This window comes from Solanum lycopersicum, chromosome 9 (genome assembly GCF_036512215.1).
Source record: "Solanum lycopersicum chromosome 9, SLM_r2.1".
In the NCBI taxonomy this organism is placed as follows: domain Eukaryota; kingdom Viridiplantae; phylum Streptophyta; class Magnoliopsida; order Solanales; family Solanaceae; genus Solanum; species Solanum lycopersicum.
This window is the reverse complement of record NC_090808.1, coordinates 64,252,895-64,270,005: the sequence shown is the minus strand read 5'-3', so window position 1 is coordinate 64,270,005 and position 17,111 is coordinate 64,252,895. Positions and strand designations below refer to the sequence as shown.

The window sequence follows — 17,111 nt, the reverse complement described above, 5'->3', positions numbered from 1 at the left end:
CTTTCACATGTCAGCTTAACGTTGTTTATCGCAAAAAATTTAATAGATCAGCTATCTAAAGTATCATGAGAATCTAAGTAGCAGTGAACTTTCACCCTGTTAATAAAGGTTCGAGTCTCACTCTCAACTCGTTTTCACTTTCCCTGCCCACATTTCAAAACAACAGAAAAATGTGAGTCGACAGTACAGATTTTCAGGCATACAATAACATATAATTCTTCCTAGCAAGTGTAAAACCTCTCTCCACTTCAAATTATTTGTTTTCATTTATGTGCAACATAAAAAGAATTAATTATGAGATATTATATCTATTTTAATCTTACATATGTCTTGAGATCATCCAGAGGAGAAAGGCAATACAGATAAATTGACATTTTCATAATTAACCCCAAAGATAGACAAACCAAAGTATCGATGTAATGTTTTCTTTTACTGATAAGCAAACTGCAAAAACAAAATCTAGAAATGAGAAGACAGGATTCATTAGTAACTCGAACAGATGATACAAGGATCAAAAAGTGAAGGCCGACTAAAGAAGAAGATAAAGAGAGACATTGAATGGTCATGTTTAATCTTCTTCATCTGCTTCATTCTCAGCAATGTTGAAGTAGCGCAATTCGTAAACATTCCTGTCCTTGTTGGAAGCAATCACCCTAAGCCAATCCCTGACGTTATTTTTCTTCAAGTACTTTTTGACAAGGTATTTGAGGTACCTGAATAATAGAAGATTGTAAGTCGAGCTGTTGTTTACTAGCCTCGGTTGCCTGATTTCACTACTTTTAACACTCTGTTCTTTTGGTTTTGAAGGGGTAGGAGTAGAATACATAGCAACAACTCTACATCACAAGAACTTCTTTCATCAATCGGGCATACATAATTTACCCCAAAGTAAATTGATATAATGTTTTAGACTCTCAGTTTCTTTTACAAATAGCCTTTAGAATATCACTCAAGCCTAAGATGTGTAGGTGAATGGTGAAGCTAGTAAATGGTTGATGTCACTTCCAAAACAAGCTTAGAAACATAAAACGGATGAAACCAGAACACCAAGATGTTATGCTTTCATTTTCGTTTCAATTGTTTTTTTGTTTCTCGATGTAAATAGGATAATGCATTAGATAAACAAACAACAGAACGATATAAACTCATCATGTTCAGTATAACAATCCTGAACAGAAGAGAGCTTCTTTTAGACTTGCAGTGCAGGGAACTCTAACTATAATAAACAGTTAAAACGACTTCCTTTTAAAACCATTAGCAAGAGCGCGATTTATGAATATCTGCACTATCCAAGAAGGTATGCTTACACTTAACGGATAGTGCAGAGTCTCTACCCTCCCCAAACCTCACTTGTGGGTTACATGGGGTATGGTGTTGTTTCTGTTGCACTATCCAAATAAGAAATCTTTGTAAAGCAGAGACGAGCCAAAATAAAAGAAGCTATGAATAAGTTAATATCAGACTGTCAGTTGTGAAAACAATCAAACTCCAATAAAAGCCAACCCTGACTTCTAATTTGGGACCCAGACATAGTTGCTTAATCATAAAGCATATAGACTATCTGTACCATAAGCTTAGTAAAGGCTTCAACGATCATGCGAACTTAGAACACACTGCTGTTTTAGTCATTCTGTTTCTACTGATTTCCCAATGTAAACAGGATAGTGTTTTTGGATAAATAAACAGTGATAAATCCAGAGTGGAACTGTGCTTCAAGTCTGGGCACTCTTAATTCATCATATATTACTAAAAGCATCAACAAAAAAAGTTGAAAGTTGAATTACAGTTTTACCCCTCCTATAAATTAAATTGTTATAAAATATTTAAATATTTGATTGTATAAATTTAATTAAAAGGTTAATGACTTTTAGACTTCTAAAGATTGATTTCTAATTAAATATCCAATTAATTAATATTTATCATCTATAATCTATATGTATATAATAATTATAATTTTTTTTTTAAAAAAAAGTCTTTACTAAATTGCTATATTTTTCCTCTTTCTCATAACTTTTTCCTTAACCCCTCTCATGAATAATATAATTTATGTGGATAAAGTATTATCCTTTATGATAAATAACGAATTTAATAATATAAAGGGTGCAAATCTGCAAAATGGAGACACACGTTGATAATGTCCTCTCGATTATTATTAAAGAATGACTCTATCTTCACAAATCTAAATTTATTAACGCTTAATTACGTGATAAGACCTTTAGTTGTTCTTTCTACATGGTTTGCTAATTTTAACTTCTTTTTTCATATTCTTCATTTATTTATTATTATTTGTTAATTACTTATTCAACTTTATACTCTTAATATTCATAACTCTCATCTTTTCATATTCATAACCTCCAAATATTTAAACTAAAACTTTAATATATCTTTTGATATGCCTTCTATTCTATCTATATAAATTCAACTTTTTTAATCTCATGAACCCCTACCAAGATTACTAGGCTATCATTTTCATTCAATAGTTAAAGTAGATGAAGAAACCCCTTGAATTTTGATAGGATATGAAAGGAGTCGATAAGAACTCAGAGAGTTATGTACTTATTTTTTTCATCTATACATACATCAGTCTTATAAGAACATTGTTTACATTGGATCATTCTTAAATCTGTCTTTTTTTTTGTCTTTTATTTTTATCACCATCAGACTTCTTAATTTAGTTTTTTTATGAATATTTTATTGCGTAAGTCTTTATTCTTATTTTGTAATTGTTACATTATATTATTCATTAATTTACATATATATTTCCATGAAATTTTTATCATTATAACATATCTATAAAAATTCACATAAATACACGTGCGAAGCCCGTCCTCAGAACTAGTACAAAAATAAACACCAAAAAAGAGAGAATAATGTCCAAAGAGAGAATAATGTCCTAAATAAATAGTTCATTAACTACAGGAGTAGGTCTAAAATGGTTCTGTTTGTCGGATTTAATCATTCAAATATCAAAAACTTATCAAATTTGGTTTCTTAACTATATATTTATCTGATTACCAACTGAGTCAAAGCTTAATGTGTGAAATGACTACACAGAACTCACTGGATAATCGAATAGGTCTGCGATAAGTTACTGTCAATCGGTAAGTGTAATCGTTATCAAACTATAATAGAAGTCGACTGTAGCTAGTAATTTATGATCTACGAGTAGAGTTTAGTTTCTAGAATCATTTTTTTTTCAAATAAACACAACTGAAAATGAGGCAATAGAATCAGTACCTCTTGGAAAAAGCTGAGTTGCAGGTGACGGTGATCTTGTTCTTGTCACGAGTAACAGTAACGGAATCCCCAAGAGCACCAGCTTTTCCACCAACCTTAATCCTCTCTTGAAGGAACTTGTCAAGAGAAGCAATCTCCATGATACTGTCTTCTACCGGCTTCGAACAGTCAATGACGAAGCTCGCCCCCTTCTTCTTTCCACCCTTCACTGCTGCTGCTACTGCTCGGCTCATCTTTACACTCTCTGTATTTCTCTTCTGCTGGCATTCAAAAGCAAAAATTATCAGATCTCAAGAACAAATCTCATCGTCAGAGAAACAGAGAAGAAAAGAGTAGGAGCATACGTACAGGATGAAACTCGACGTCCACGGCCTAGTGTGAGTGTATGGAAGTGGTGACTCTGTTAAATTAGGGTTTTCCTTCGTTCCTACTTGCTAAATGTGGCACCTCTCTCTAATTTGCACTTTTGGCCCTATTTTAGGTTACGTTCCAAACTTTTCTCCTTTCTAACAAAAAAATAAAATAAATAATAAAATATATATACGAGGTATAAGTTCATATTTTTGCATCATAATAAAATCTACTATATTTCGCGAAGTTAACAAGTATCGCACAAAACATTAATAAGGCTCTAAGTCGGTTACACATGTTTCACATGACTTTTGCTCTTAAAATGCGTAGTCATTGTTGAAAGCAATGTTAAAGTAGAGCAATTCATATCAACAAGGATCATTTTAACTAGATGTTTAAATTTAAGTTGCGTTCAGAAAAGAGTAGACTTTGTTGGAAAATGCAGAGCCAATTTTGTTAGAAACGTTTTACTTTAATATAAGCCTTTTCAGCACAAATTCAGACTAAGCTAGCTTTACCCCAATGTGAAACTTTTTCAGTATTGTTTCAAATTTAATCAGGACTTAAATGAAGATATTAAACACCGAATAGAAAAACAAGAAGAGGGAGGGGCTGGTAATTAGAATATCATTTGCTCCATGCACCCAAATTGAAATCTCATTTGGGCCGTGAACAAGTAGATATCTTAAAAGGGACAAAGAAGGTAGTCTCAATCGATCTTTTCAAGGATTGAAGGAAATCATCAATGGCGCAGTGGTTAAAAGAAAGACACAAGAACAACAAAAGATAAACTCAATAAATTACATGTGATCATCAAGAGGGAAAAGGCAATACAGAGAAATTGATGCCTTGCAAAAACTTGACCCCAGAGATGAACAAACCAAAGTGTATCAAAGTAACGTTTTCTTTTACTGATAAGGGGACAAAAAATCAATAATCTGGAAATGAGAAGATACGGCTCATTAATAACTCAAACAGATGATATAAGGTTCAAAATAAGAAGATAAAAGGGACATTGACTAGAAATGTTTAATCTTCTTCATCTGCTTCATTCTCGGCAATGTTGAAGTAGCGCAACTCATAAACATTCCTGTCCTTGTTGGAAGCAATCACCCTAAGCCAATCCCTAACGTTGTTTTTCTTCAAGTACTTTTTGACAAGGTATTTGAGGTACCTGAAAAGTAGAAGAAAAAATTGTAAGTAGAGCATTGTTTACTAGTCTTGAATTGCCTGAATTCACTACTTCTAACCGTCTTTCTTTTGGTTTTAGTGGGGGAAGAGGATTAATAAAATATATAGCAGTAGTAATGCAACATCACAATAGCTTTTTTCATTAATCGCGCATACAGAAATTGCAAAAAAAAAAAAAGTAATATGATAAATATGTTGGACATTTGGTTCTCTTTAGAGTATCAGTTTCTTTTACAAGTAGCCTTTGGACTATCACTTGAACCAAAAATGTGCTAGGTAAATGGTGATGCTAATAAGTGGTTGATGTCACTTCCAGAACAAGCTTAGAAACATACATCAGATGAAACAAGAATACCACTATAGATTCTACTCAGCTGCATCAAACTTACATAAAAAATGAAGACTTTCTTCAGAACCCAACAAAAAATACATGAAAATATGCTTTACACGCCCTGAAGGATGTTTCAGTTAGCAAGAGCATCTATAATGATCAATATTATCAATTACCTATAACTAAGCCTGCTTACATGTTAGTTACCTATCTCTTTCAAGTTACAAACTTAATACATATTAGTTCTTCCAAGCCTATTTCACATGTAATTTGACATAATCCAAGTGTACTATTCTGTGTGATTATGGATGTAAAAGATGAAATCAACAAAATTGCACTTGACGCAAACTAATGGACACAAGTGAAAGGCTAGGTTGCAGTCTAATTGGTCTCATCAACAACCGCCTACTTAAGAATCTACTTCACTGAGAAGTGGGAGGGGCCAAACAATCTAGCTAATGCTCACTGACAATCTGAACATAAATTCAGGAAGATCTGCGAGGATTATTATAATTATATAACATTATGCACATACCCTATTCAAGTTATGAATATCTTTTTTAGATGAAAGAGATTTCATTAGAAGGCATCAAGAAGATGCAAGCAAAAGAAGGGGTCTGCTACTTTATAAAAATTTACTAAATAACTAAAGAGCAGACACAGTCCAAAAATGTAACAGTGGTTACTGGGGCCTGGTTGAACCTGCTATATGAGAAGACCAACAGTTGGATTTACAGATAATTACAAGATAAACAGTTGGATTTACGAATAACTACAAGATACTACGCCACCATAATTTTTCTGTTATTTCTTTGCTTCTCAATGTAAGTAAGATAATGCATTAGATGAACGAAAAGTAGAATGACATAAGCTCATCCTCTTCAATGTAATAACTCCAGAATAGAAGGGCTTATTTATTAGACTTGCAGTGCAGGGCACTCAAACTAAAATAAACAGCAAAAAGGACCTCTTTTGAAAACCACTGTTAATCTACTCTGAGCTTAAAATATAAATGAATGCACTATTCCAAATAAGAGCTCTTGGTAAAGCAGAAACAAGCCACAATAAAAGAGGCTATGATAAGTTAATTTCAATCTGTCAGTTGTGAAAATAATCCAAGTACGATAAAAGCCAACCCCGATTTCTAATCTTGGACGTTGAAGTGTAGAGCTCATAGACTATCTGTTCCATAAGTTCAGCAAGAGCTACAAGGATAATTAGGATACCTAGTTCAAGATACAAATGGTTACCTACAAGATATTACGCTGCTGTTTTAGTTCTTCTATTTCTCCTTATTTCTCAATGTAAATAGGATAATATTTTGAATAAACAAGCAGTAGAATGACATAACACAAACACACAATCATCATCACTATTGATAACTAAAATAAACTGCAAAAAGAACTCTATTTTAACCCATTATCAACTGACTCAAAGCTCAATGCATGAATGACTACACTATTCCAAACAAAACAACTCCTTGCAGAGCATAGCACATCCCGAATAAAAGAATAGGTTTACGATAAAATCCTATCAATCTGTCAGTGTAAACATTATCAAACTACAATGAAAGTCGACCCACACGAAGTTTCAACGATCAATTTTTTCAAATAAACCCAATTAAAAATCAGGCAAAAACCCAAATTACACGAAATGAGGAGTGGAAATATAGTGCTAGTCAGTACCTCTTGGAAAAAGTGGAGTTGCAAGTGACGGTGATTTTATTCTTATCACGAGTGACAGTAACGGAATCTCCAAGTGCACCAGCTTTTCCACCAACCTTAATTCTCTCTTGAAGGAACTTGTCAAGAGAAGCAATCTCCATAATACTGTCCTCCACTGGCTTCGAACAGTCGATGACGAAGCTTGCCCCCTTCTTCTTCCCGCCCTTCACTGCTGCTGCTGCTCGGCTCATCTTTACGCTCTTGATTTCTCTTCTGCTGCTATTCAAATACTGAAAACAAAACAAAAATCGTCAGATCTCAAACACAAAGCTCATGTTCATCGCCGGAGAAAAAGTTGGAAAATACATACGGGAGAAATTCGACGGCGGCCGACTGCGAGTGTATGGAAGTGGATGATTATATTTAATTAGGGTTTTCCTCGTTCCTCTTCCTATTTGACCCGTCGCCCCGACCCTAAACAAATTTTACCCGTTTCATTTTTAAGTTATAGGCCAATAGCACTTGTGATGTGATGACTTAGAACTCGCCGTCGCTATTATTTGGGTGCATATATGGTAAATTTTATATTTCAATAGCTTGCAAAAATAATAACTATATTAAACAAGTTTGACCCAGAAGATAAGTTTCTTGCTTTCGCTAGCAAGGCGTTGCTAACTTGAGGCATTCACCAATAACATTTTTGGATTCTAATTGTTGATAAATTTTAGTTTTGATTCGTGTAAAATTTAATTAAATATTTCATGTTTAAAGGAAGAAATATTCATTTTTGAATTTTGGTTTTGTTAATGATAATATATATAAAATTTATCAATGACAATATATACATAAAATTATCATATTTATTAATTATTCTACTATTTAATTCGGAAAATGAATTAATAAAATTGGTGGCCTCGGATTAAAATCTAATGGATTACGTAAGTTTAAAAACGTTTTTTTAGAAACTTTTTATTATATAAAATTGCTAATAATTTCTTTTATTAGCAATTTAGTCTCTTCGAAAATATATTTGATCTTATCAAATAAAATCTCTTATTCAAGAGATTGATAATTTGATATCACAATGATTTTGTATGTTATATGTAATTTATTTAAGATTTTTTAGAACTCTAAATTTGATTACTATTAATTTAAACAATAATTTTTTAAATTTATTAAAACGGGGAGAAAGAAATTCAATACTTAATTTAAATATCAAATAAATAAAAATGAATGAAGTATTTCCTAATTTTTTTTCTCTAAAAAATAGAAATGAGATGTGAACAAAAAAAATTCACTTTCCTTCAAATTAATGGGCCTCAAGAATTAAAAGGCCCGTTTGGATCACTCTACAGCCCATCCCAAAGAACTGAAGAAAAGTCTTGTATATCCTGAGAAAAATCAAACGATGAACGATAAATGAATCGAGATTTTTATACTTTAGCGGATTCAGATTTTCTAGAATATGATTACATTGCTTAAAAAGGGAGAAACGTGTATGAAGTGAGAATCCGTACGTGATTCTCTTGGTAAATAACTTAATATTCAAGTATACCATTTAATCTTTTTGTAGCATGAGTGTCAACAGATAATATTATATAATACATATCAGAAAAAGACATAGATAACTAGATAAAACGCATAATTAATTGAAAAAATCATTGGTTCACATACCCCGTATTTTGCCTATAAATTCGATCCAGCCTACTACAAATTTAAAAAATTGTAATTATTTTATAAATTTTATAGTGTTCTTTCTTTTGATTTGAGTTGATGAATGAGGTTTTCAATCGTTAATTTGTAGTTGAATTTGACATATGAACTTTAGAGATTATTGACAAGTCAATGCAAAATTAATTGAGTTTATATTTTTTGAATTGTATTTATTATGTTTTAATTTGTTAAGTTATCCAATAATTAATCCACTTAATAAAATATTAGAAATAAAATGTATTTCGCTCAGTTGGTCTTACGTGCACATGTGTTCAAAATATACGTTTTTTCTTTTTTAAGCTTTTTATTTGATCTGTAATTAAACTTACGTATCTATATTTTTTTTATAAAAAATATGTGAAATTTATGAAGGAGCTATTAAATTATATATTTTAAAAATGAACAAAAAGTCCGATAATAATAACATATTTAGTAAAAAAATTATTCAGTATAAGCCTAAAAAGGGTAATGCATTTACTAATCTTATTATTATGATGATATTATCTTATAAAAGTAGAGAGGTTGTTTTCTCGAAAAAGTTGGCTCAATTACATCAAATTAAATCCAATCAAGATAAAAGAAAAAGAAAATATGGCCCGTAACTAAAAAAAGAGTGTAAAGCCTACAAGAAAGAAACAATAACAACAACAAAATAGTGCGATAGTCAAAACACAATTAATACACGCAAACTAAAAGTGTTAGTAGTACTACAAACACTACCAAGCCTTAAACCTATATACAACAAGGCAACACTCCAACCTAACCAACCTTCTACCCTAATACTTAACCTCCGCCAATTTCGATCTAAAGTTATACATGTCTTCAATAATATGAAGTTACGTCATGTCATGTCAAACCGCTTTTTTTTCAATCCTTCTTCGATCCTTGCATTACCTTATATGTACCCCCTCTCGTACTTCCTCACGAAAACGTCAACACATCTTCTTTGCATATGTCAAAATCATCTTAGTTTCATTTTTTTAAATCATATTCGTTATAAAAATTATTTTCAATCTCCTTTAAATAATTTCATTTTAAATTTTAGCAATCCTAATATATTAACATAACTATCTCAATATTAGAGCTGTTTATATGGGTTAGCCCACCCCATCCGAGCTAACCCATACAGGCTTGGACACTTTACGTGTCAGGCCGGGCTAGCCCCTTTTTTGGTGTGGGCCAGAAAACGGCCGGCTCAATCCACAAGTACGTGGGCTACATGCTTGTCGGGCCAGTCCACTTTTTTAGAAATCATATTAATTTAAAATTTTTAAATTAAATTGTAAATTATAATTTAAAAATATATCATAAATATCGACAAAAATAATATTACATGATGTTAATGTTACTACTTTTTAATCAAATTCACAATTAAAATTATTTTTATAATACTTATTAAGTTTTCTTTCAAAGTAAAAATATAAATATCTAAATAGAAATATTAATACTAATTGTTTTGAGTTTGGACTTTCTTAATTTTAAAATTTAATATTATATTATATTTTTAATTTATTTTTATTGATCCACGAGCCGGCCCTATCAATATTTTTCAAGCTCCACAAAAGCAGACTTATTCAAGTCGGGCTAAAAAAATCCTTTTCCCAAATGAACTCCAAAAATCATAATTCAACCCTAATAAATTTCAAATTAATTCAGTTAAACCCAACAAATGTAATTCATATTGACGACTCTACTCAATATCGTTATCTTCGCAATATATATATTCTAAACTTACGAGTATAAACAATTTCTTTTTTTTAAAAGGGTGGCCGGTGGAATGGAATGCACACATGGGGAAATGGCTAAATTAGTTGATGTCGCATATTAAATGGATAAGCAAAAGAATGGGCAAAATTAATAGATAAAATTAAATATACAAAACATTGGGATTCGTGATAAAGATGGGAAAGACAAATTGGAGGAAGATAAGGTCATTAAAATAAATTTATAATTTTAGATTTTTACTTTCTACCAAAGAAATTTATATACATCAAAGACCTTTAATTACAAAAGGGACAATTTGTTCACTACTATATCACATATTTTGATAATAATTTATTTTTAATATAGTCTAAATATAATTTATATATTTTTGATATGTTTTCATTTAGATGTATACAGATTAAAATTCTTGCTCATGTACAATAAACTCAATATAAAAGATAAATTTCTTATTTTTAATGACAAAAAATTTTCAACTTTGAGACCTTTAATATAAAAGTCTCAAACCCAAATAACTGAATTACCAAAAAATTATATTTTCAATAATTCTAGTAAAAAATAACTAAAGGAAAGAAAAGAAGATGTCCATTCTATATACGTTGGACATCCAAGACACAAAGAAAACAAATATGTCCATCTATATATATATATATATATATTCTGGGTTACATTATATAACTATTTTCTTCGTTTATTTTTATTTGTTTATTTATAATTATATTTTTTAACTTGTTTAATTTAAAATATAATATATGTTATATTTGTTTCATTTTTATTATTAAGTATTATTTAAAATAATAAACTTATTATATTAAAAAATAATAAAATAAACTTATCATTTTTGTATTAATTATCTTTCAATTTTATATATATATATATATATATATATATATATATATATATAAAACTAGACACTCAAATTTAAATACCTAATCAATATTTAAATATTTAACTAACAATCAAACACATAGTTCTTTATAAATTGAATTGTAGGATTAAATATTTTTTTAATTTTTATATTCAATTTTAGAATTCATATAATTTCGATTAAATTTGAATTGTGTTCTACAAAACTTATTTTAAGATGATGCTTTTAGAATTTAGATCCAAAAGTTTTAAATAACGATAAAATAATTCAATCACTGCATCGCAATCTAAGTGGATGAGAATTAAAATGTTTACACGTACGTATGTTTAACAATGATAGAAATCTAAACTTCTGGAGAAGAGCAAAAGGATGGGCTTAGCCAGTCAGCCACGTTACCTCACAAATTTGGAAGCTTCCTTTTATCAATCAAAATAAAAAAATACATTTATTAACATATTTCGAGTTTAAATTTTTTTAAATATTAGCAGCTTATTTTTATTAAAGATTTTGAATTTAAATCTTTACAAAGAAGTTTCAACTACAAATCTATTCGAGTATTGAGTCATTTTTACTTCATTCTGAATTAGAGATTTCGAGTTTGAGTCTTTTGAATATAAAGAGTTTTTAGATCCAAATCTTTTTGAAAATAAAATATTTCGAGTTTAAATCTTTCTGCGTATACAGTAATTTTTACTTTATTCTAAATTAGAAATTTTAAATTTAAACTTTTTAGTATACAAAAAAATATTAAATTACAAATTTTAATTTAATCGTACTTCAATATAAATATAAGGTTAAAACCACCCCGAATACACTTCTCCTCATCATATCTTATATATTTATCTATTTATATCTTTCCGTATATATTCCAACTTCTCAGGTCCACTTTATCCCTCTCCCTGTTTTCCAAGAATTCAATATCTTACTATACTTTTATCGTATCAATAATCACTTTTTCTCTGTAAAAATAATTGCATCTATAAGGCCATAATACACAGATCTGTTACTTACCCATGAATGTTGAGTCACATTTCTGAGTTGGGATTTGGTTATTTTTTCTGAAAATATACAATGGGTGTTGAATATCATGAGGTGGGTTTTTGTTCTTTTTGCTTTTATTTCTTCAATGAGCATGCATATTTTTCTTCTTTACTTTGTACAATATGGTGTTTTTCTTAATAAAAATTGTGTCTTTACTTACATCAATGGCATTAGGTATTTATAAGGAATTCAAGAGGTGTACAACTCTTCACTTGTAGATGGTTGCCCTTTTCTTCTCCAAAAGCTCTTGTTTTCCTTTGCCATGGTTTGTATTTTTTATTTTTTTTGGTTTTTGTTGAAATTTGATTTAACAAATTGATTAATGATGTCGTTGTTGTTGTAGGTTATGGCATGGAATGCAGTAGATTCATGAGAGGTATAGTAATAAATGTTTCCTCTTTTAATTTGTTTTCACTTTCATGGCCAACTTTTCTGTAGAAATGTTTGTATTCCTTGTGGTTTTAATGTTTGGATGGATAATCGGATTCATATGAATTCAATACTTTTGAAGTATGGTAAATAATGAATATGAATTCGTAGTTAAACTTTGAACACATAAAGTTTAAATCTTGAATCGGATTCTAGTGCCATCAATGCATGTCATAACTTTTTCCTCCTACTTCTTGTGACTTGATATATATGTCATTCAACAGATTGTTTTACTTCTACCATCTTTTTTCTTCCTGTTGAGTTTGTCACAGAGTAACAGTGAAAAAGGAACCCACTTTTTATGCTTTTGGGGTTCATTTCTTTTTCTTTGTTGATTACTCAGTTGAATCCCGATTAAATTTGGATTCTCGCCAGAAGTCCAACAATAGGGATAAAGCGTTTCCTAACAAAGTGTATTCTGTAGCTAGGACACTTGAACCCGAGCTGTGGTTAAGAATGAAGGAGAACTTAGCACTCCACTACAACCCTTGTTGGTCTTGGGGGTCCATTTATGTGGTGAGGTGACCTTAATTTTAGTGTTGTACAATATGGGCCATTTTCCTGCTACACTTGCCTATATTTTTATTTTAGGTGACCAACCATACCAGTAAAATTTATGTCTCTTATCATATCTTTTTAGAAGTCCTTTTTTTTTATATATATTTGTGAACAGTTGGCTGAATACAATAATTTAGAGGAGTTTCAGTTGGTGCCCATATCTTGTCATTTACCTATTTTGTTGAGAACTTCTAATACTTTTTCAGTCTCTATTTTGTTTTATATTCGATAAAGATGATCTTAAATAGAGCGACATGGACAGTGAAGATTCCTATAGCCAACTGGCTTGCTTGAGATTGAAGTGGAGTTTCATGTTAGCTATCTTGGCAGTATGTGCATTATGTTTATCTGGTTGTGGGATATTATTATACAAGAATATCTTTTTTATAGGGCACAATTATTGGTGATATATAATAATGCAATTGTTAGGAGCTAGTAGTTAAAGATGCAATGAAAAATGGTTCTCAAATTGAATGCCAGACTGAAAACTCACCTAACATACTGATCCTCTCATACTGAAGGTACTATAGATTTGCTGAAACAAAGTAATTTTTACCCTTGAATAACATCCTTATATGGTTTACAGCTGCATGATTAGTCTGTTTCTTGTCCTTTTTTGGTTAATTTGCTAATTAACAGCTATGTTGGAACTTCATTGTTTGCCTACTAAAATAAGGAGGATTAATGGTTTGCTGGTAGGTTGGTTGACTATTGAGAAACATAATAAAATTAAAAGTCCTATCTTGGTAGTTTGATAGATTAATTAGGTTAGCAAATTAGTTGGGCCCTATAAGTAACCTCAATTAAAGATTGCTTCACACACCAAAATTTGTGGGACACTTTGAATTCAACTTAACAAGTCAAATCATAAAAGTTTAAAACATAACATAGATTTTAATGGTAGGTAAGTATGATAGGTACATCTGAAATCATTTAAGAGTCATCTAACTTTAAGACTTTGACTATTCAAAAGAAAAAAGTAAACAAGAAAAATGAAATATATTTTAAAATGTTGCTTAAGCCTTGACAAACAAAGTTACCTTGTACCTCTGTTGGTATGAGGTAGTAGGTGCCAGAAGAATAGTCGAGGAGGTGCGTGTGAACTAGCTCGGACACGACTATCATGAAAACAGATATTCTGAAATGTTACTTGACCTGTTCAACTTGGCTTCCAGTGAGAAAAGCTTCTGGTTTTCTTATTCTTGGACCAGGGCATTTTAGCTGCTAGTCTATTTTGGAGTTTTTTGTTCTGACCTGGACCACCTTGAGTATTAGCATTCTTTCTCTAACCTCTACCAAGTTTTTCTGTTGACAAATGATGTGTCATCAAACATTTGCTTTTCCTTCTATTTCTGTTTTTCAAAAAAAGAATAGTAGGTGGGACTTGGAGATGGGAATATTACCTTATACACATAACTGAAATACTGTTGTGACTTTACAGTGTTTGACGTTGCTCAATCCATCTGTCTTGAGTGGTTCAACCAACTGTTGGAGGAATCTTCGGTTGAATTCTCATATGGTCACTCAACTTATAGTTATTATCTCAAAAAGTCATTTATATTCTTGATTTCAATTTTCTTCAACAACGATGGTAACTTTCTGAGATCATAATTAAAAGTTGAGTGACATGAGAAATCAAGTTTGTAATTTTGTCTAGCCCCATATACCTAAGGAGAGTCTCACACAATTGCTACGTATGCGTGCATGAAGCCAATAGATTGATGCTCTTTCTTGTGCACAATAGAATTGTGAAAGCTCGTGGCACAGATCCAACTTAACATAGATATTGTACATTTGTACTATTATGGATAGGTGTTGGGACAAAGCTGGCAGATAATGGATATGCGGTGTTTGGAATAGATTATGAAGGTCATGGACGATCAGCGGGTGCGCGCTGTTACATCAAAAAGTTTGACAACATTGTCAATGACTGCAGCGAGTTTTTCAAGTCAGTTTGTGGTAAGCTACCAAATGCCCTCTTGGTTCACAAGTAGTCTAACCCTCATTGTTATCAGTTAAGTATAGACCACCTGTCCTCAGAAGCTGTCACAGTGACGAATAATCCATCTTTGATTTTCCTTTCGCTTGGGATTTTTTTGGAGTAGCTTTATTTAAGTTGAATATTTTTCAGCCTGATAGGTGTGGTTACATCTTACAATTGTTAAAAAGCTTCAGACTTGTTATCCTCTTGCTAAAATGCCCGTTCTCTTGAAAATCAGCGCAGGAGGAGTATAGAGAGAAAAAACGGTTTCTGTATGGGGAGTCGATGGGAGGGGCCGTGGTTCTTTTAACACACAAGAAGGATCCTTCCTTTTGGCATGGTGCTCTTCTGGTTGCACCTATGTGTAAGGTAGGCCTATTGAGATTTTTAGTCTCAACTCATTTACTGTAATATATATGCTTTAGTGCTTGCATTTAGTATTGAGGGACCATTGGAAGTCGGTTATGGTGTTGCTAATGCATTGCAAAATCACCAGATATCTGAGAAGGTGAAGCCACATCCTGTGGTTATAAGCTTACTAACTAAAGTGGAGGATGTCATACCAAGATGGAAGATAGTCCCTACGAAGGATGTCATTGATTCGGCCTTCAAGGACCCCGCTAAAAGGGAAGAGGTGAGGCTAATTGTTAAGTTAATATGCAACATTTGCTAGCTTCCAAGTATTAATGATGTGCGGCATCCAATTCTTGTCCTCCATCAAAACATGATGTCCATTTCTTGTCATTTTGCAAGTGTAGGTACGCGAGAACAAGTTAATTTATCAGGCAAAGCCAAGACTAAAGACAGCTTTGGAAATGCTAAGAACCAGCATGCACCTTGAGGAAAGTTTGCACGAGGTAACTATTACCTAACCGTCTTCCATGTAAACAATAATTGAATCATTCCGACAAATTGGAAACTGGAAATGATGTGTAGTTGAAAATGTTTCGACAGGTCACTGTACCATTTTTAGTGTTACATGGGGAAGCAGACATAGTAACTGATCCAGAAATAAGTAAGGCTTTATACGAGCAAGCGAGTAGCAAAGACAAGACTATAAAACTCTATCCAGGAATGTGGCATGGTTTGACATATGGTGAGCCAGAAGAAAACATTGAAATCGTATTTTCAGATATCATCTCGTGGCTTGACAAGCGAATTGGAGAGAATACTGATGATGCTAGTTTAATCGAGAGATCAGTTTGTCGAGCTACATCTACTCCTCCATATGAGATGCACACAGTTTCTTCACCTGCAACAATGAAAGAAACAAAACCACATAGAACGCGTCCCCAAGCTAATTATCTGTGTGGATTGAAAGGACGTCGAATGCATCATCATTCATCTATGTAGAAACTTGATCGATAGATATGGCGTGTTGCATCTCCTTCATTTGTTCATTCGCGTTACGGTGGCATAAATGTTACTACTATTATTTATCAAGGAAGTGGAAAATAACATGTTTTACACTATGAAGTTTTGTTGGACATATTTGATGATGAAGACGAGGGAAATACTTCAGGTTACTTTACACGGCCAATCCAACTCTTTTAAATTCTTACAAATATAAAATGAAGTTTGAGGTTGATAACCTAGCTTTATTCTTAGATTTTATATTTTTGCATTATTTAAGCATCCTCATTTGTTGTAGTAGTATCATCACAGAGTGTATTATAAACTCTACGATGGTCATGAAACATCTAGTTTTTTCTAGTTTTTATTTTTTTTATGCTTGTTAATTAGTAGAGGTTTGATGTCAGTAAGGTAAGGCTTAGCCCCCTTGCTTGTACTTTTCTCTTTATTAATAAAACTAGCCCTTGGCACACCTTACCTAGCGGAATTGCTTCAAAAAATAAAAAAAAAGATTGTTTTCCAGATATTGTAAGATGAAAAATCTTTTAAGTTATTTATGATATCTTAATGTTTGTGTAAACTTGTTGCTCAATGATGGTTACACTTGGTAGTCTTGTTCCTTTTTGCTCAATCAGGTTATGTATAAATTAACTATAACATTAAATTGATCCA

At 31.6% G+C, this 17,111-nt stretch overlaps 3 protein-coding genes across 5 annotated transcripts; 1 reads left to right on the top strand and 2 right to left on the bottom strand.

Moving 5' to 3' along the window:
• Nucleotides 1-357: 357 nt before the first annotated feature.
• Nucleotides 358-3,943, bottom strand: LOC101245494 (large ribosomal subunit protein eL22y). 2 transcript variants are annotated; one of them, XM_010328272.4, is made up of 3 exons: nt 3,586-3,943; nt 3,238-3,497; nt 358-713 (listed from the first exon to the last, which is right to left on the bottom strand). In XM_010328272.4, exons 2-3 carry the CDS (start codon nt 3,468-3,470, stop codon nt 569-571), a joined length of 378 nt encoding a protein of 125 aa, XP_010326574.2. In that variant the 5' UTR covers nt 3,471-3,497; nt 3,586-3,943; the 3' UTR covers nt 358-568. The 2 variants fall into 2 exon arrangements, with proteins under 2 accessions (XP_010326574.2, XP_010326575.2); XM_010328273.4 differs by having other exon boundaries at nt 3,238-3,494; nt 3,586-3,745.
• A 420-nt stretch (nt 3,944-4,363) lies between these two features.
• On the bottom strand, nt 4,364-7,294 carry LOC101245794 (large ribosomal subunit protein eL22z). Its single transcript, XM_004247367.5, has 3 exons — nt 7,145-7,294; nt 6,796-7,064; nt 4,364-4,762 (listed from the first exon to the last, which is right to left on the bottom strand). The coding sequence occupies exons 2-3, from the start codon at nt 7,023-7,025 to the stop codon at nt 4,618-4,620; spliced, it is 375 nt and encodes a 124-aa protein (XP_004247415.1). The 5' UTR covers nt 7,026-7,064; nt 7,145-7,294; the 3' UTR covers nt 4,364-4,617.
• A 4,296-nt stretch (nt 7,295-11,590) lies between these two features.
• On the top strand, nt 11,591-16,916 carry LOC101246087 (caffeoylshikimate esterase). 2 transcript variants are annotated; one of them, XM_004247368.5, is made up of 8 exons: nt 11,591-12,169; nt 12,293-12,383; nt 12,462-12,494; nt 14,918-15,064; nt 15,325-15,455; nt 15,583-15,720; nt 15,845-15,943; nt 16,041-16,916. In XM_004247368.5, the coding sequence occupies exons 1-8, from the start codon at nt 12,149-12,151 to the stop codon at nt 16,437-16,439; spliced, it is 1,059 nt and encodes a 352-aa protein (XP_004247416.2). In that variant the 5' UTR covers nt 11,591-12,148; the 3' UTR covers nt 16,440-16,916. The 2 variants fall into 2 exon arrangements, with proteins under 2 accessions (XP_004247416.2, XP_010326576.2); XM_010328274.4 differs by having other exon boundaries at nt 11,891-12,169; nt 16,023-16,916.
• Nucleotides 16,917-17,111: the final 195 nt, after the last annotated feature.